This window comes from Chrysochloris asiatica, unplaced genomic scaffold, assembly GCF_000296735.1.
Source record: "Chrysochloris asiatica unplaced genomic scaffold, ChrAsi1.0 scaffold00001, whole genome shotgun sequence".
NCBI classification, from domain to species: domain Eukaryota; kingdom Metazoa; phylum Chordata; class Mammalia; order Afrosoricida; family Chrysochloridae; genus Chrysochloris; species Chrysochloris asiatica.
In genome coordinates, this window is record NW_006408519.1 from 51,451,640 (window position 1) to 51,466,583 (window position 14,944).

General features: G+C 56.8%; 1 protein-coding gene across 1 annotated transcript in view; it reads left to right on the plus strand.

The window, feature by feature from the left end:
- The first annotated feature begins 442 nt into the window (after positions 1 to 442).
- The window catches only part of BAI1 (brain-specific angiogenesis inhibitor 1), a 64,267-nt gene continuing 49,765 nt past the window's right edge, over positions 443 to 14,944 (plus strand). The window contains exons 1-6 of the mRNA XM_006830851.1: positions 443 to 1,208; positions 12,229 to 12,390; positions 13,257 to 13,367; positions 13,790 to 13,954; positions 14,121 to 14,277; positions 14,478 to 14,686. Coding sequence (XP_006830914.1) covers positions 443 to 1,208; positions 12,229 to 12,390; positions 13,257 to 13,367; positions 13,790 to 13,954; positions 14,121 to 14,277; positions 14,478 to 14,686 — 1,570 coding nt within the window. The remainder of the gene's footprint in view (positions 1,209 to 12,228; positions 12,391 to 13,256; positions 13,368 to 13,789; positions 13,955 to 14,120; positions 14,278 to 14,477; positions 14,687 to 14,944) is intronic.

Consider the following 14,944-nt stretch of genomic DNA (forward strand, 5'->3'; position numbering starts at 1 on the left):
GGGGTAGGGAGGCAGGGAGGAAGACCCATGGGGAGCTGGAGGGGCATGGAGGAAGAGCCCTGTGGGGGTCAGGGAAGAGGTGTCCTCAGGAGCCAAACCCCATGGTCAGGCTCAGGTGAGGGAGAGTTCATCTGTCTCCTGGGCCCGATGGCCCCCGCTGCTGAGCAGGGCCTGGACTGAGCCCCTCCTCCAGGAGCTCTGGGTGGGGGGCCCAGCCTGCCTGGAACCTCACACAGCGCTCGCTCTCTTTTCCAGGTGTGATCCACGGCCACAGGTGGGCTCTAGGAGCTGCTGCTGCCCTCTGTGTCGTCTGAAGCTTTGCCCTCTGCCCTCTGGCCCTTGCCTATCGCCCCAGCCCTAACCCGCCGGACCCTGGCATGTCAAAGCCTGGCCGACACCGGCCTGCCCAGCCCGCGGAACCCCAGCGGCCCCGCGAGCTAGGATGAGGGGCCAGGCCGCTGCCCCGGGTGCCCTGTGGATCCCTGCTCTGCTGCTGCTGCTGCTGGGGGACCCGGCGCGAGTGGCCACGGGGCTGGACGTGGGGCCCGGGTCCGAGCTCTGTGCCACGCTGGTGCAGGGCAAGTTCTTTGGGTACTTCTCAGCTGCCACTGTCTTCCCGGCCAATGCCTCTCGCTGTTCGTGGACGCTGCGGAACCCAGACCCACGGCGCTACACTCTTTACGTGAAGGTGGCCAAGGCACCTGTGCCCTGCGGTGGCTCCGGCCGTGTGCACACTTACCAGTTCGACTCCTTCCTGGAGTCCACGCGCACCTACCTGGGCGTGGAAAGCTTCGACGAGGTGCTGCGCCTGTGTGATCCCTCAGCGCCCTTGGCCTTCCTGCAGGCCAGCAAGCAGTTTCTGCAGATGCGTTGGCAGCGGCCACCCCTGGACGACGCTCCTGGACGGCTCCTGGACCCTGGCAATGACTTCTCAGTGGAATACCTGGTTGTGGGCAATCGCAGCCCCAGTCGGGCCGCCTGCCAGATGTTGTGCCGCTGGCTGGACGCCTGCCTGGCTGGTAGCCGCAGCTCGTACCCCTGTGGCATCATGCAGACCCCCTGTACCTGCCTGGGTGGGGATGCTGGTCCCCCTGCCGCAGGTCCCTCAGCCCCTCATGGGGACGTCTGCCTCCAGGACGGCGTGGCCGGTGGCCCCGAGAACTGCCTCACCAGCCTGACGCAGGACCGGGGTGGGGACGGTGCCCCAGGTGAGTGAGGTCAGGAGGGGCTGCAGGGGACGGTCAGGCAGGGAGCAGTGGGGAGCAAGGGGCTGGCATCAAGGGAGTGGGGAGGGCAGGGTGAAGGGAGTGAGGAAACAATACACAGATGGGCATCTCTGTGGAGGGCAGGAGAGGGGCTAAGTGGGGGACCGGATGGGCTCACTGACTAGGGGCCATGTGCTTGGCATTCTGGGATCAGGTAGGGGTGATCTCTGGGGAGTTGGGGACCCTGCGCTTGGTGATACCCGCAGTGGGGTGTATGGGTTTTCTGTCCCGAGGAGGCCATGCCTCATTCAGACCTGTGTGGAGGTTGTCTGGCAGTGCTCCAGCGGGGTGGTAGGGCAGGCAGGCAGGGGGTTCGGAATTTGCTGGGAAGGTGGATTCCTCTCTGTGGCCTCGAGGCCTGAGGTCAGGAGGAACCCCAGGATTTGATCCAAGGGGCTGGGGCATTGGGGTACCATGGAGATGGAGCGGGAACAGCTTGGAAGGATGCTGAGGGTTCTGGCTCACTGTGGAGTCTCCCTGCAGAGATGGGGGGCTGAAATGACGAGGTTGGTGATGGGGTGAAGCAGAGAGGAGGGAGGTGAGAAGTAGTCATCCTTGAATGCTCCCCTCCTGTGCTTTAAGCCCCATTGGCATTCTAGTTATTCAGAAAGATGTCTTCAGAGGTATAAATAAACCCTATAGAGCAAGACCTTTTTAAAGTGTTGAAGAGCAAAGATGTCAGCTTGAGGACTAAGGTGCGCCTGACCCAAGCGATGGTATTTTTAATAACCTCATATGCATGTGAGGGCTGGACAGTGAATAAGGAAGACCATAGAAGAATTGATGCCTTTGAGTTATGGTGTTGGAGGAGAATACTAAAAGTGCAATGGGCTGCCAAAAGAACCAATAGATCCGTTTTGGAAGAAGTGCAGCCAGAGTGCTCCTTAGAGGCCAAGATGGCCAAACTTTGTCTCTCATAATTTGGACATATTGTCAGGAGGGACCAGTCTCTGGAGAAGGATATCATGTTTGGTAAGATGGAGGGTCAGAGAAAAAGAGGAAGACCCCCAATGAGATGGATTGGCCAGGTGGCAGCATCGATGGACTCAAGCGTGGCAACAGTGGTGAGGTTGGCCCAGGATAGGACATTGTTTCATTCTGCTGTGCATGGGGTTGCTATAAGTCGGTGCCAACTCGATGTCATGTAACAACAACAACAACAACACTAGAACATGGGACACATGGGACACATGGGACACATGGGACACATGCTAGGAGGCAGGAGGCCGGGCCAAGGGACTTAAAGAAAAGGCAACCAGAGCCCGGGGGGAGAGGGGGAGGCAGAGAGGGCATGACTGCGTGAACGAGGTCACTATGACCTTGGAAAGAGAGTGTGTCATGTGTATATGGGAACAGAGCAGAGAGGTGGGGTGGAGGCTGGAGGCTGGTATGGGAGGGGGATGGACACAGGAACCCAACCCTCCCCAGGAAGCCCCTCGACCCCTCAGAGCCTCAGTTTCTTTATCTGTAACCCCTGGGCTGCTTTGCAAACTTGCCCCTGGACCATCTCTGCAGACCCCTGGGCATGCAGTGGATCAATAGAAACGCCTGCTCTCCTAGACCCAGGGGAAGGAGGCTGGGCTGCACAAAGCCCAAGTCATGTTAAAGTCTCCGTGTCCTTGGGTATTATTAGGAGGGAACCTCGAAAGGACTTGGGGAACAGAGGAAGGCAGGTGTTAGGGGGGGAGTCCACTCAGGTGATGGAAACTCTGAGGAAGGGGAGGTGGGGAGGCACTGCTTGAGGAGGTGGGAAGGCATGTGTGTGCATGTGTGAGGATTGTACTGTGCAATTGTGTGTGTTTGTGTCACATATGTGCATGTGAGCATTGGGTGGTGCAAGTGTGCGTCATGTGTGCACGTGTAAGTATTGTGTTGTGCAGGTGTGTGTGCATGTTTGTGTTACATGTGTGACTTGTTTCATGCAGTCAGTTCTGTGTGCGTGTATGTGTCACTGTGCACATGTGGGGATTGTACTGTGCAGGTGTGTGTTTATGTGTGCCACATATGTGCATGTGGAGATTGTATGGTGTGAGTGTGTGCATGTGTGTATTGTATGGTGTGAGTGTGTCGTGTGCATATGTGAGTATTTGCTGTATGGGTCTCTGTCATGTGTGCATGTGGGGATTGTACTTTGAGTGTGTATGTATGTATGTTTGTGTGTGTGTATGTGTGATAACTGTACTATGCAGGTGTGTGTCATGTGTGTAGGTGTGCCATACATTGTGGACATATTCACATATGCAGGTGTGTGGGCATGTGTGCTGAGCCTGGCTCTGTGCAGAGATGTGTGTGGGTGGGGGTCTTGTGGGGCGAGGGTCTGAAGAGAGCCTGTGATGGGAAACAAGTGGTCCTCTGCACTGGTCCTGTGCGGTGGACAGTGGTCACCAAGCAAGACCTTGGTGTTTGTGTCCTGGACCCAGGAAGCCAGGCTGCTTGGGGACCTGGGGAATAAGAATGAACCCAGTGGTGATACCAGTGACCATTTACTTCTGATTTAGTGCTGGAAGTACAGCTACTGGTCCCCTCCTTAGGAGCTGGGCCTCTGGACCTTTGCATGGGCTGTGGCCTCCACCTGGACACCTGCTGGCTGCTTCCCTCCAGCCTTTGCTCACACGTCCTCTTCTCTGTGACAAGCCTGGACCGTGCTGTGTAAGGTGGCAGCACCCCCTCAAGTCTCTGAGTCCCTTTCCCTGCCTGCCTCTCTTTCCACAACACACAGTGTGACTGCCTGGACTTGCTACATCTGCTGACCACTGTCTGTCCCTGCTAGGATAGATTTGCCATGGAAGGGTGCTTACTTACCCCATTCACTCATGCATTCTCAGTGTAGAGACCTGTACTTGGTACACAGAAGGCACTCAATAAATGCTGGGTAGTAGGACACAGCAGGTACTCAGGAAATGCTGGGTAGAGGAAAGAGGCCAGAGACAGTAAGACATTGACCAAGGTCACAGTCGTAAGTGTCAGCTAATAACAGGACTGGCTCTATTGTATGGCTGTGCAGTGGGTATGCATGTGAGTGTGTGTGCACGCATCTGAGTGTGAACACGCACATGCATGTGTTCACATGCAGACGTGTATGGTGTGTGCATGTGAAAGCATGAATTGTGTGTGTGAGTTGTGTTGCTTGTGTGAGTGCATGTGAGCTGTGTGTGCTTGTGTACATATGTGTATATGTAAATGTAAGTTTGTGATTCTGGATGTGCATCTGACCTGTGCATGCTCACATGAGTAAATGAGTGTGTACATGTATCTGCGTGTCTGTACATGTGAATCATGTGAGCTGTGTGCTTGTGCGCATGAGATTTAAATGTGTGCATACATCTGCATGTGTGAGTTCATGTACTGTGTGTGAATTGTGTGTGCTTGTATATGTGTGGGTGTGCTGTGACCTGTGTGTGCTCACATGTATGAGAGTCTGTACGTATGAGTGCATCCACTGCATGTGGGTTGTGTGTACCCATGTGTGCATGTCTGTGAGTGTGCATGTATGTGACTGCATGCTCACCTGCATGTGTGTGAATGTGTGTTGGGTGGATAGGTGGTACAAGGACCAGAGAGGTTGAGTGACCATTCTGAAGCCATGCAGCTGAAGTGGGTGGTGTATAACCCCTGAATGTTGTCTTCTGGGCCCTGGTCAGGGAGTTCCCATCTGTGTTGTTCAGGGGAGGCTGGAACAGGCACCCCTGCCATCCTGCCTCCCAAACAGGTGGCATGTGGTTGAGCAGAGAGCGAGCTGGCAGCCGCAGCCAGTCTGTGGCCCATTTGCGGTCCATGCCCTGCTTGGCCTGCCCAAATGCCACCACATGGCCACGTCACGCGCCACGTACCACATTCCCACCTCGGGCCAGAGCAGCTGTTCCCTCTCTGCCTGCCCACCACTGTCCACCCGTCACCCTCTTGGCAGCCCCTTTCTGGGTGTCTGGGCACTGTCGCTCCATCTCTCAGATGGTCTCTACATTTGTCTGCCTCTTGTGAGATGGGGCCGTTTTTCTCAAGGGCTGTTTTAAATATTCATGCTTTAATTAAAGAATTTTACTGCAGAAGCGACATGCTAGATAATGAAAGAGCAGCGGCTTGGGGAGCAGCCATGAGTAGTGTGTGCATGGATCCCTGTGTGCATGAATGCACTCACATGTGTGCACCCCTCTGTGCGGTGGAGTTGTGTATTGTGTGTGAGTATTGTATGCACACATGTGTGCTTGTAGATACACGTGTCTCCTTGTGTGCATCTGCTGTGTACACACATGTGCACTTGTATATACACATGTGTGTCGTGTGTGTGTGTGTGTGTTGTGTGCACACACGTGTGTGTTTCTGTGTGTTTTGTGTGCACACGTGTGCTCATATACTCACATGGGCATGTGTGTGTGTGTGTGTGTGTGTGCACATTAGCGTGAGTGTGTGCCTGCAGTGGGATGGTGGTCTTCCTGAGCTGGACTGCTGGCTCTCTAACACCAGGCTGTCAGTAGACACTTCCCGTGGTGGCTCAGGCACTCCTGAGCTCCCTCACACTACTGGGTTCTTTGGAGACAGTCAGAAACAGGCTGGAGGTCAGCCCTAAGAACCCCCTGATTCAAGCAGGCCCCCAGGTGGAGGTGTGGAGAGCCCCCTTTGGGTCCTCAGAGTTCTGGAGGGAAGAGGAACACCAGGTGGGAGGACAAGGTCTCTGCAGCTAGGCATCTGGAGTTTGGGAGCGGGCCAGGGCCAGCTTCTAACTGTTTAACCACTAAGTAGCATCTAGGGCCAGAGCTACCGTGGCTCATTGTGACACCAGGAAGACCATCTGCCACCTTCAATGGGCAGCAGCCCCCTTTTGGCCAGACGCTTATGGAGCTCAGTTCTGAGGGGTTAACCGTCCTCAATTGGGTTCCAGCAAGGTGGGAGACTGCTTTTTGGGGTGTTGGGAAGGGAAGTGACATGTCCTTGGTCACCTGGGCCACCAGGGCAGAGGCAGGGCCATGAGTGGTTAGGAATGCAGCATTTGGGGGTTGTAAGTAGGACGCCTTCTGGGGCAGCCAGCACCCAGAGAAAGTTCTCCATGCAAGTTCACAGTCAGCTTCATCTTCTTAGACTTGTGTCAACTCTATGGGCCTCAGTTTCCCTATGTGGGCCTCAGTTTCCCTGTATGAAATGGGGGTGGCAGGGTCTTCTGGCAGGGCTTACAGTAGGCAGTGCATCTTGCTCAGAGTGGGACCTAGCCCTGGACAAGCACCTGCTCACATACATAAACACACGCACATACACACACAGCAACATACAAACGCACATGTGCGCCCCTTCCCTCCCTGGGTGTGGGATCTGCGGCCAGAGGACAGGGACTAAGAGGGACCCGGACTGAGGAGGCCCACCTCTGCTCCTATACACATGTCCCGTGATGCGCTCTGGCCCTGGGTGCTCCATACCACCCCAACATGGTGATGGACAGAGGTGCCGTCAAGGGTCGGGGCCCTGTCTGGGTGGGACTGAGTCCTGTGCAGGCGCGCACCCTGCTACCCAGGTGCGGCCGACCTGTGGACTCGGGCGCCCTCTGTTGGAAGCTAGGGGAAGCTCATGTGCCCGTCCTGCTAAGGGATCCGAGGTCTGGGAGACCCAGCTGGAGGGCGCGGCTCCGGGGAGGGTCTCGCAGAGCCCACTGGCACCCCTGTCCCAGCCGCTGTGGGCACTGAGGCTAGAGAGCCCGCCGTCTTCCAGTGGGCGGGTGGGCCGGGAGCCCCTCGTCCGAACCCTCTCTCCTGGGTGGCATGGCTGCCTAGTGGGCCGTTAATTGGCTCCATTCATCCCCTTAATTAGATGGAAATGAGGCTGTAGCACAGAGGGGGCATTGAGTCTTGGAAGAATGGCGGCTTCTTTCCGGGCCTGGAGGGGCCGCTGCCCCCTCACAGCCCACCCGGCCCCAGGGCACCTCACACCCAACAGTGCCCCTCAGCCATGGTGGATCCCAGGAGGCCCTCTTCTGACACGTATGCATTCTCTTCACTTTTATCAAGCATCAACCATGTGTGGGGACACACATTAAAAATAAAACTATCATAAAGATAAATGCTACCTTTCCCTGAGTAGTCATTAGTGGCTGGTGTATGGACAAGAAAAAACCTGCGACTGGGACCAGGGCTCGGTATGTGATGAGGGTCAGAGAGCAGTCATTTCCGTGGCCAGAGGAAATCAGTATGTGAGTGGGATGAGGGTTCCGTGTGTGGCCAAGCTCAGGGCTCAGTATTTGATCAGGATTAGGGTTCAGTGTGTGACTGAGATGAGGCTTCAATGAGTAGTCAGGATCAGGGCTCAGTGTGTGGCCAGGATCAGGGTTCAGTTTATGATCAAGGTCAGGAATCAGTATGTGACTGAGATGAGTGCTCAGTGTATGATCAGGGTCAGGGCTTAGAGTGTGACTAGGATCAGGACTCAGCATGTGACCAAGGTCAGGGTTCAGGGTGTGACCATGGGTCAGGGCTCAGTGTGAGAAACTCACTGTATCCAGGGTCAGGGCTAGACCAGGGAGAGGGGGTGGTCCTCTGAGCCACTGATCTGTGCTTTGACCTCTCCCTCTGGCAGGCCCCCTCCTCTCCTTGCCCCCTCCTCCATATCCTCACCACCTGGGTCACCAGGGTAACCAGCCCTGAAATCGTGGGTGTTTTGGCAGCTGAGCCTAACCTGAGTCTATCCTGAAAGGCTGCCTCACTGCAGCAGTTTCCATGGGAACCAAGAGGCATCCTCCGATTAGCCTGCCTTGGACACCCTCTCTCCCACCCACTGCCAGCTTTCCACGTCACCCAGCTTCCGTGTGGGGGCTGGGCTGGGCAGGGGGACAGGGGCAGTCCCACCTGGCCTTCTGCACCTACTGACCCTCTTGGTCTCTGTCACAGCATCACTGGGTGGGGGTAGGGGGCATTTGCAGGTGAAGCCATGTGCCCTGGACTCCATCATTCCCCCCACTCCTGGTCAGCTGTGGGGCTCTGCTTCTGTCCAAAGGGCCAGTTGTGGGCTGGCTGGTAGGGGAGCACCAAGACAAGGGTGAGGAGTGTCCATGAGGCAGAGGTCCACCAGTGAGCAAGTGGGTCATTCTGGGGGGGTCTGCCCTCCTGGGTGGGATGAGTTAGTGCCAGACTTCACTCCTCAGGTGCACCCCCCCCCCATGCTCAGAGGTCATCTTTGCAATTTAAGACCCAGTTGGACTCAGTGTCCATACGTATGGCTCTTACTGGGCATTCAAGGTCCCCGGCTGGCTCCCACACTGATGAGGCTGGGGTCTCATAGCCTCTTCAGTGCCAGCTTTGTGTAGACCCTCCTAGTGGTGGTCTCTCCCCTGGTCCTAGCTGTCTGGGCTGCTCTTCTTTGGGGCTCAGTTTCCTCTGCTGTTAATGGGGTGCAAAGGTTGGCTCTAGGGTTAGACTGCAGAGGTGCCCGGGCACAGAGCACCAGCCTTGCTGAGGGGAGTACCCACTTCACCCCCCACAGGAAGCTTGGCCTGGGGGTGGGGGAGGCAGGCTGGAGAGGAACATTTGCATTTAAATAGAGCTCATACTTTCCCCTCTTCCACCTTCACTCCTGAGATAGAAGTATCTGCAGCCACCTTGGTGGGTGGTGGGTGGCGGTGGGGGGACACTGGTGAGAGTCCAGGCTGTGTGAGCTCTGGTACTCACTATTCTCATCGTGTGGCCTCCCATGTGAGGAGAGGGCTGAGGGCAGAGTGAGCATCCAGGACTCCGTCCAGACCGGGGAGGGTCTCAAAGCCAGCACCAGCCTCGCCTGGGGGCCCTACATTCCTTCTTTCCCAACAGCCAAAACAGTGGGCTCAGTATGGGAGCACCATTACCACGGTGTGCACCTGGCCTCGCTTGGCTCTTTCTCTCCTTCCCAAGGATCGGATCGTGCCCCACCATGACTGCTCTGGAAGACTGAGGGCTTGGCTGCTCACTGTGTGACCTTGGTCAAGGTCCCTTGTCTCTCTGGGCGTAGATGGAAGCCAGATGGGAAGGGGCAGGCACCAGTGGGAGGGTGGGGTCCTTCAGCTACCAGGGAAGGGCAAGGAGAAATGTACACTTTAGGCCTGGGGGGGTGTGAGGTCGATCCTTCCCACTCCTGCCCAGGAGAGAAATGCAAACACCCTCCCCCCCACCCCGCCCCCAGCATCGGCACTAGTCCCTGTACGCATCCCATTCATTTGCCACTGACGCCCCCTGCTGGCCTGATACTAGAACTGATGCTGTTACCGTTAACTGCGGTCGGGTGGATTCCAACTCATTTAAAGGGTTTCAGAGGAGCCGCTGGTGAGTTCGAACCGACAGCCTTGTTGTTCAGTGTTTATTCTACAACATTCCACCATTAAAACCCCCACCACCTTTAAGTGGATTCCAACTCCCAGCAGTCCTGCAGCCGTGTTTCCAAGGCTGTAAATCTTTCTAACAGTCTCATCTTTCTCCAGTGGAACAATTGATGAGTTCAAACCGCCAACTGCTCTATTAAATTATCTGGTGGTGGTAATGGCTGTGTGCCGTGCAGTCGGTTCCGACTCATAGCAACCCTATACAGGGTTTCCGAGGCTGTAAATCTTTATGGGAACAGAATGCCTTCTCTTTCTCCTGAGGAGCAGCTGGTAGTTTGTTTCGAACTGCTGACCTTGTGGTTCGCAGCCCAATTCATAACCACTACGCTCTAGCACTGCTTTAACAAAGCTACAACTGGTAGATGGTTTGAACAGAAATTTATTCTGTCACGGTTTTGGAGTCTAGTCCAAATTCAGAAAGGGAAGGCTTTTCTCCTGTCTGTTGGCTCTGGAGAAAGTTTTTGTCTCCTCCCAGCTTCTGTAGAGCCAACATTCCTGGGTGATCACCACGTGTCTTCGCATTGATCTTCCCCTGGATCCGGGGGATACACAACGCAGGGACCCCTGGCTCTCCACTGCTGACTCTTCCTTCTTGATGGCAGTAGGTTGCCTCTGTCTGCTCACTTTTCTCCTTTTATCTCTCATAAGATAAAAGGTGGGCTCCTGGTGTGGCGCTGTAGGATCAGCACTGGACTGTGAACCACAAGGTCTGAGGTTCAAACCCACCCGCTGCTCTTCGGAAGCCCTATACAGGTCACTATGAGTCGGAACTGATTCGAAGGCATTTAACAACAAAACAAGTTTCCCCAGGGAAACTCCCCTTACATCAGATCAGGGTTGTGATGGATCAAAGGTATTGCAGCCCACCCTTAATCCTCTATTGATCGATGACATCAGATCACATCATGGGGGGATCATCACATAACTGTCAAACCACTGAGAATCAGGGCCTAGCCCAGTTGACACATATTGAGGGACACGATTCCATCCATGGCATAACCCAATGCTTAACTCAGCGTACCACCAGGCTCCCAAAGAAAGCTGGGAAGGAGCTTTTTGTTTTTTTCTTGAATTATGTGTTAGTTTACATGGGTGAACTTTATCTTTTCATTCATCCTATCGTATTTTGTTTTACTGCAATGATCGCAATCTCCTGTATGCATCACAAACACCCAAGGGGTACACCCCACATGCCTGCCCCCCTCCCCCCTGGGCAGCCAGCACACAGCCCCTCTCCCTCCCTGAGTCCAGAGTCCCCAGCCGCTCCTTCTGTCCATGTCATCGCCTCTGCCTCCATCCCTCCATCCCTAGTGTCACTGCCTCTCCAGACAGGGTCTCACACTTTGCTCTTCTCCCTTGATGGTTGCAGAGATCTGGGCTCCTGGACTGCAGAATCAGCTGCTCCCCTCCTTTTGTCACCAGACATTTACAGTTACCTTTTGGGGAGGAGGTTTTGCCTGCAGGGCCCCAGGACAATGCCAACACCGTATCCTCCTTCCTTCCTTGGTCCTATAGTCTTGGGTCTCTCCATGTCCTGGATGTCCCTTGGGCCACTGTGCATGGTACTGACTCTCAATAAGCTTGGCTGCTCACTGAAAGGTTGAGGTTCAAGTCCACCCAGAGGAACCTGAAAGAAATGCATGTCAATCTACTACGTGAAAATCAGTCAGTGAAAAGCCTGGGGAGCACAGTTCTGTTCTGACACAAATTCCGGGTCTCCATGAGCCAGATGTCTTGATGGTAGTACCCATTCTGTGGATGATGAAGGGACTCTGGTGGAAGTGTTTAAGCTCTCGGCCACTAACTGAAAGGTCCAAGGTTCAAACTCAACTAGCCACTCTGTAGGGGCACGGGCCAGTGAAGGCAGTGGACACAGCCTAGGCTGGGGTTGACAAAGATGGCCTGTCAGTGTGGAAGGAGGTGGCTGAGGGGTGGTGCAGGGCACAGGAGGCCTCCTTCCATCCCCCAGCGGGTGGCAAGCTCAGCCAGGCCCTGAGGGAGTCTCAGCCGGGCTCTGACATCAGCTGTGACCGAGCACACCCCAACCACAACCCCCCCCCCACCCCGGTCTCTGGTGTCCCTGTGTGTAGGGGTGGTGGGAGAGGCTGGGGAAACGCGGCACACAGATCAAAGGGGAGTAGGGGGTGGAGCCTCGGAATGGTGAGGGCAGGGCTCCACAATGAAGAAGAGGAAGTAGGCTCAGAGCCCAGCCTGGCCAGACAGGACTGAGGGAGCCACCAAAACCTCATGAGGGGGCAGCCATTCAGTCATTCGTTCAGCGAGTGGTCGGAAGCACTTGTTCTGGAGCGCTGGGCTGCTGGGCTGCTGGGCCGGCCCTGGCATAGGGGCAGGTAGACAGAGCCTACAATACTATGTCCTGAACCCCCAGGAGGGACCCCAAGACCCTCTCCAGCCAGATCCCTTCCATGGGCATCTCTTTCATCAGACCCCACCTGGATGAGGCCGACCTCCATACCAACATCGGTCCCAGGCCACGCTCCTGTCTCCTAGCTATCCCTTATGTGCCCATGCAGGGTGGCCCTCAGAGGTCACTGCTTAAACAACGCGGATGGCTGGCTTACATCGCCTCCCTGCCCTTCACAGTCTCCTGACCCCGCGCTCTGCCCCCCCTCCCAGGTGGCTGGAAGCTATGGTCACTGTGGGGCGAGTGCACGCGGGACTGCGGGGGAGGCCTACAGACGCGGACTCGCACGTGCCTGCCCACACCGGGCGTCCAAGGCGGCGACTGCGAGGGTGTGTTAGAGGAGGGCCGCCTGTGCAACCGGAAGGCCTGCGGCCGTGAGTGCGGGGCGGGGACTGGCCAGGGGGGCTGGGAGCGTGGGAGCGATGGGGAGGCTCAAGGCCTGACCTGGGAAGGGGGTAAACTGGGGGGACAGGAGGGAGCAGGGGAAGAAGAGGGCCTGGCCCGAGAAGGGCGTAAAGTGAGGGGAGGAGGTAGGGCTTGGAGTGGGCAGGGCTAGATAGAGGAAAGGGACGGGCCCAGGACTGGGAGGAATGGAGTCTGGTCCTAGAAGGGCGGAGCCTTAGGGGCGGGGGCGGGGCCTTGCAACATCTGCCAAGTCCAGACCGGGTGAGAGTGTTGGAGGTTAAGGGTCTGGGAGGAGGGATGGGGTCAGCCCAAGAGGTCCCGGACGGGACTTTCCTGTCGTCGGTAGGTTGGGATTTTTGGGGAGCTCACAAATGGGTGACTGGGGTGTCCGCCGCCTTCTCGCTGGGGAACCTAGACCTGGCTAGCCCACTCCAGCCTCACCCTGCTTCCAGATCATATTTCTCTAATAAGGCCCGAACGGCCTCATTGGCTTTTTAGCTGTCCCCATCAAGTTAAATCAGGTTATAATGAGAATGTCATTCCTCAGATGGCTCCTTCCCTTGATGAACTTCCTGGACTCCTCTTGGCATCCTAAAATGCTAAAAGGGAGGAGGGAGGGAAAAGGAAGGTGGGCAGCAGGGGATCAGGACAGACTGGAAGGGCCGTGGTGACCAGGCTCAGAAGCAGGCTGCAGTGCCCTTCAGTCAATGGGCCAGGGGGGCCTTTGTACCACTCAGACCAAGGATGGTTGGGCCAGGGCGGTGCGTGCCAGTGGCGCTCTCCCATTGGGCTTTGCTGGAGGCTGCAAGGGTCACTGACCTACATCGTCCTGTAGCTGCGGGGCACGCCAACTCGCGAAGCCAGTCCCTGCGGTCCACGGACGCCCGGCGGCGCGAGGGGCTGGGAGATGAACTGCAGCAGTTTGGGTATCCATCTCCTCAGACAGGTGAGCTGGGTGCGGACTGGTTGGCACCTCCACACAGCGTCCAGACACTGAGTCGGGGAGGGTTGGCGTATAGGGGAATAAGTCTTTGAGTAAACACGATAAATTAGAATGTTGTTGTTGTTAAGTGCCGTCGAGTCGGTTCCGACCCATAGCGACCCTGTATAGGGTTTCCAAGGAGCACCTGGTGAGCTTGAACAGGTCCAAACCGACCTTGAAGTCCGGTGCCTTAACCCACAGCGCCACCCCAGGACTCCATAAATTAGAATAGCTGCTAATAAGTAACCTTGGCGATTAACGGTAATTAGACGAACTTGTCAGGTGCCAAAGGAAGGCTGGGACCCAGGCGCTGTCTCGGGACTGGATCCTCACCCAGTCCTCATGCTGAACAGCGCCCCCTGGTTATGCTGGGTGTGGGTCTGCAGGTGACCCCGCGGCCGAGGAATGGTCGCCCTGGAGTGTGTGCTCCAGCACGTGCGGCGAGGGCTGGCAGACTCGCACGCGCTTCTGCGTGTCCTCCTCCTACAGTACCCAGTGCAGTGGACCCCTTCGGGAACAGCGCCCGTGCAACAACTCCGCCGTGTGTCCAGGTGGGCGGGCCAGAAGGGCGGGGCCAAGTGGGCGTGGTCAGGTAGGAAGTAGCTGGGGCGGAGCCAGGAGGGAGGGGCTGGCGGGGCCGGGCCGGGGCGGAGCCAGGAGGGAGGGGAGGCCAAGGCCGCAGGACAGCTGGGCAACAGGACTTCTCTTCTTCTGCAGTGCATGGCGCTTGGGACGAATGGTCCCCTTGGAGCCTCTGCTCTAGCACCTGTGGCCGTGGGTTCCGGGACCGCACGCGCACCTGCAGGCCCCCCCAGTTTGGAGGCAATCCTTGCGAAGGCCCAGAGAAGCAAACCAAGTTCTGCAACATCGCTCTGTGCCCTGGTAGGTGAGAGGGGGGGCAGAGGTGAGGGCCCAGCGACCATGTCCCTGACCAGCTAGGGCTCTGGTGACTGGGCTGTGAGTCTAGGGGTTTCCACACCCAGGTCAACTTGGTGCTAGGCTGTTCACACCAGTGTGTCAGGGTGGTGGTCCAGCAAGGGTGTCCACGCCGTGCCCCAGGCTACACTAGCCAAGGTGTTCACGCCGCCTTCCTACCCTTCCTCCCCCGGGCCGGGCAGTGGACGGAAACTGGAACGAGTGGTCCAGCTGGAGCGCCTGCTCAGCCAGCTGCTCCCAAGGCCGCCAGCAGCGCACGCGGGAGTGCAACGGGCCATCGTATGGGGGTGCCGAGTGCCAGGGTCACTGGGTGGAGACTCGGGACTGCTTCCTACAACAGTGTCCAGGTCAGTGCGCTCAGGGCCTGTGGGCTCCGCCGGCAGCCTCGGACCTCTGTGCTTGTGTGACCTTACCACCTGTCCCTGTGTGTCCCTGTCACCATGTCCTCATCACTCTGTGTCCCCGACATCTCATGTCCGTGTGTGCCTGTCACCATGTCCTCGTGTCCCTGACATCTCATGTCCATGTGTGCCTGTCACCATGTCCTCATCACTCTGTGTCCCCAACATCACATGTCCGTGTGTGCCTGTCACCATGTCCTCATC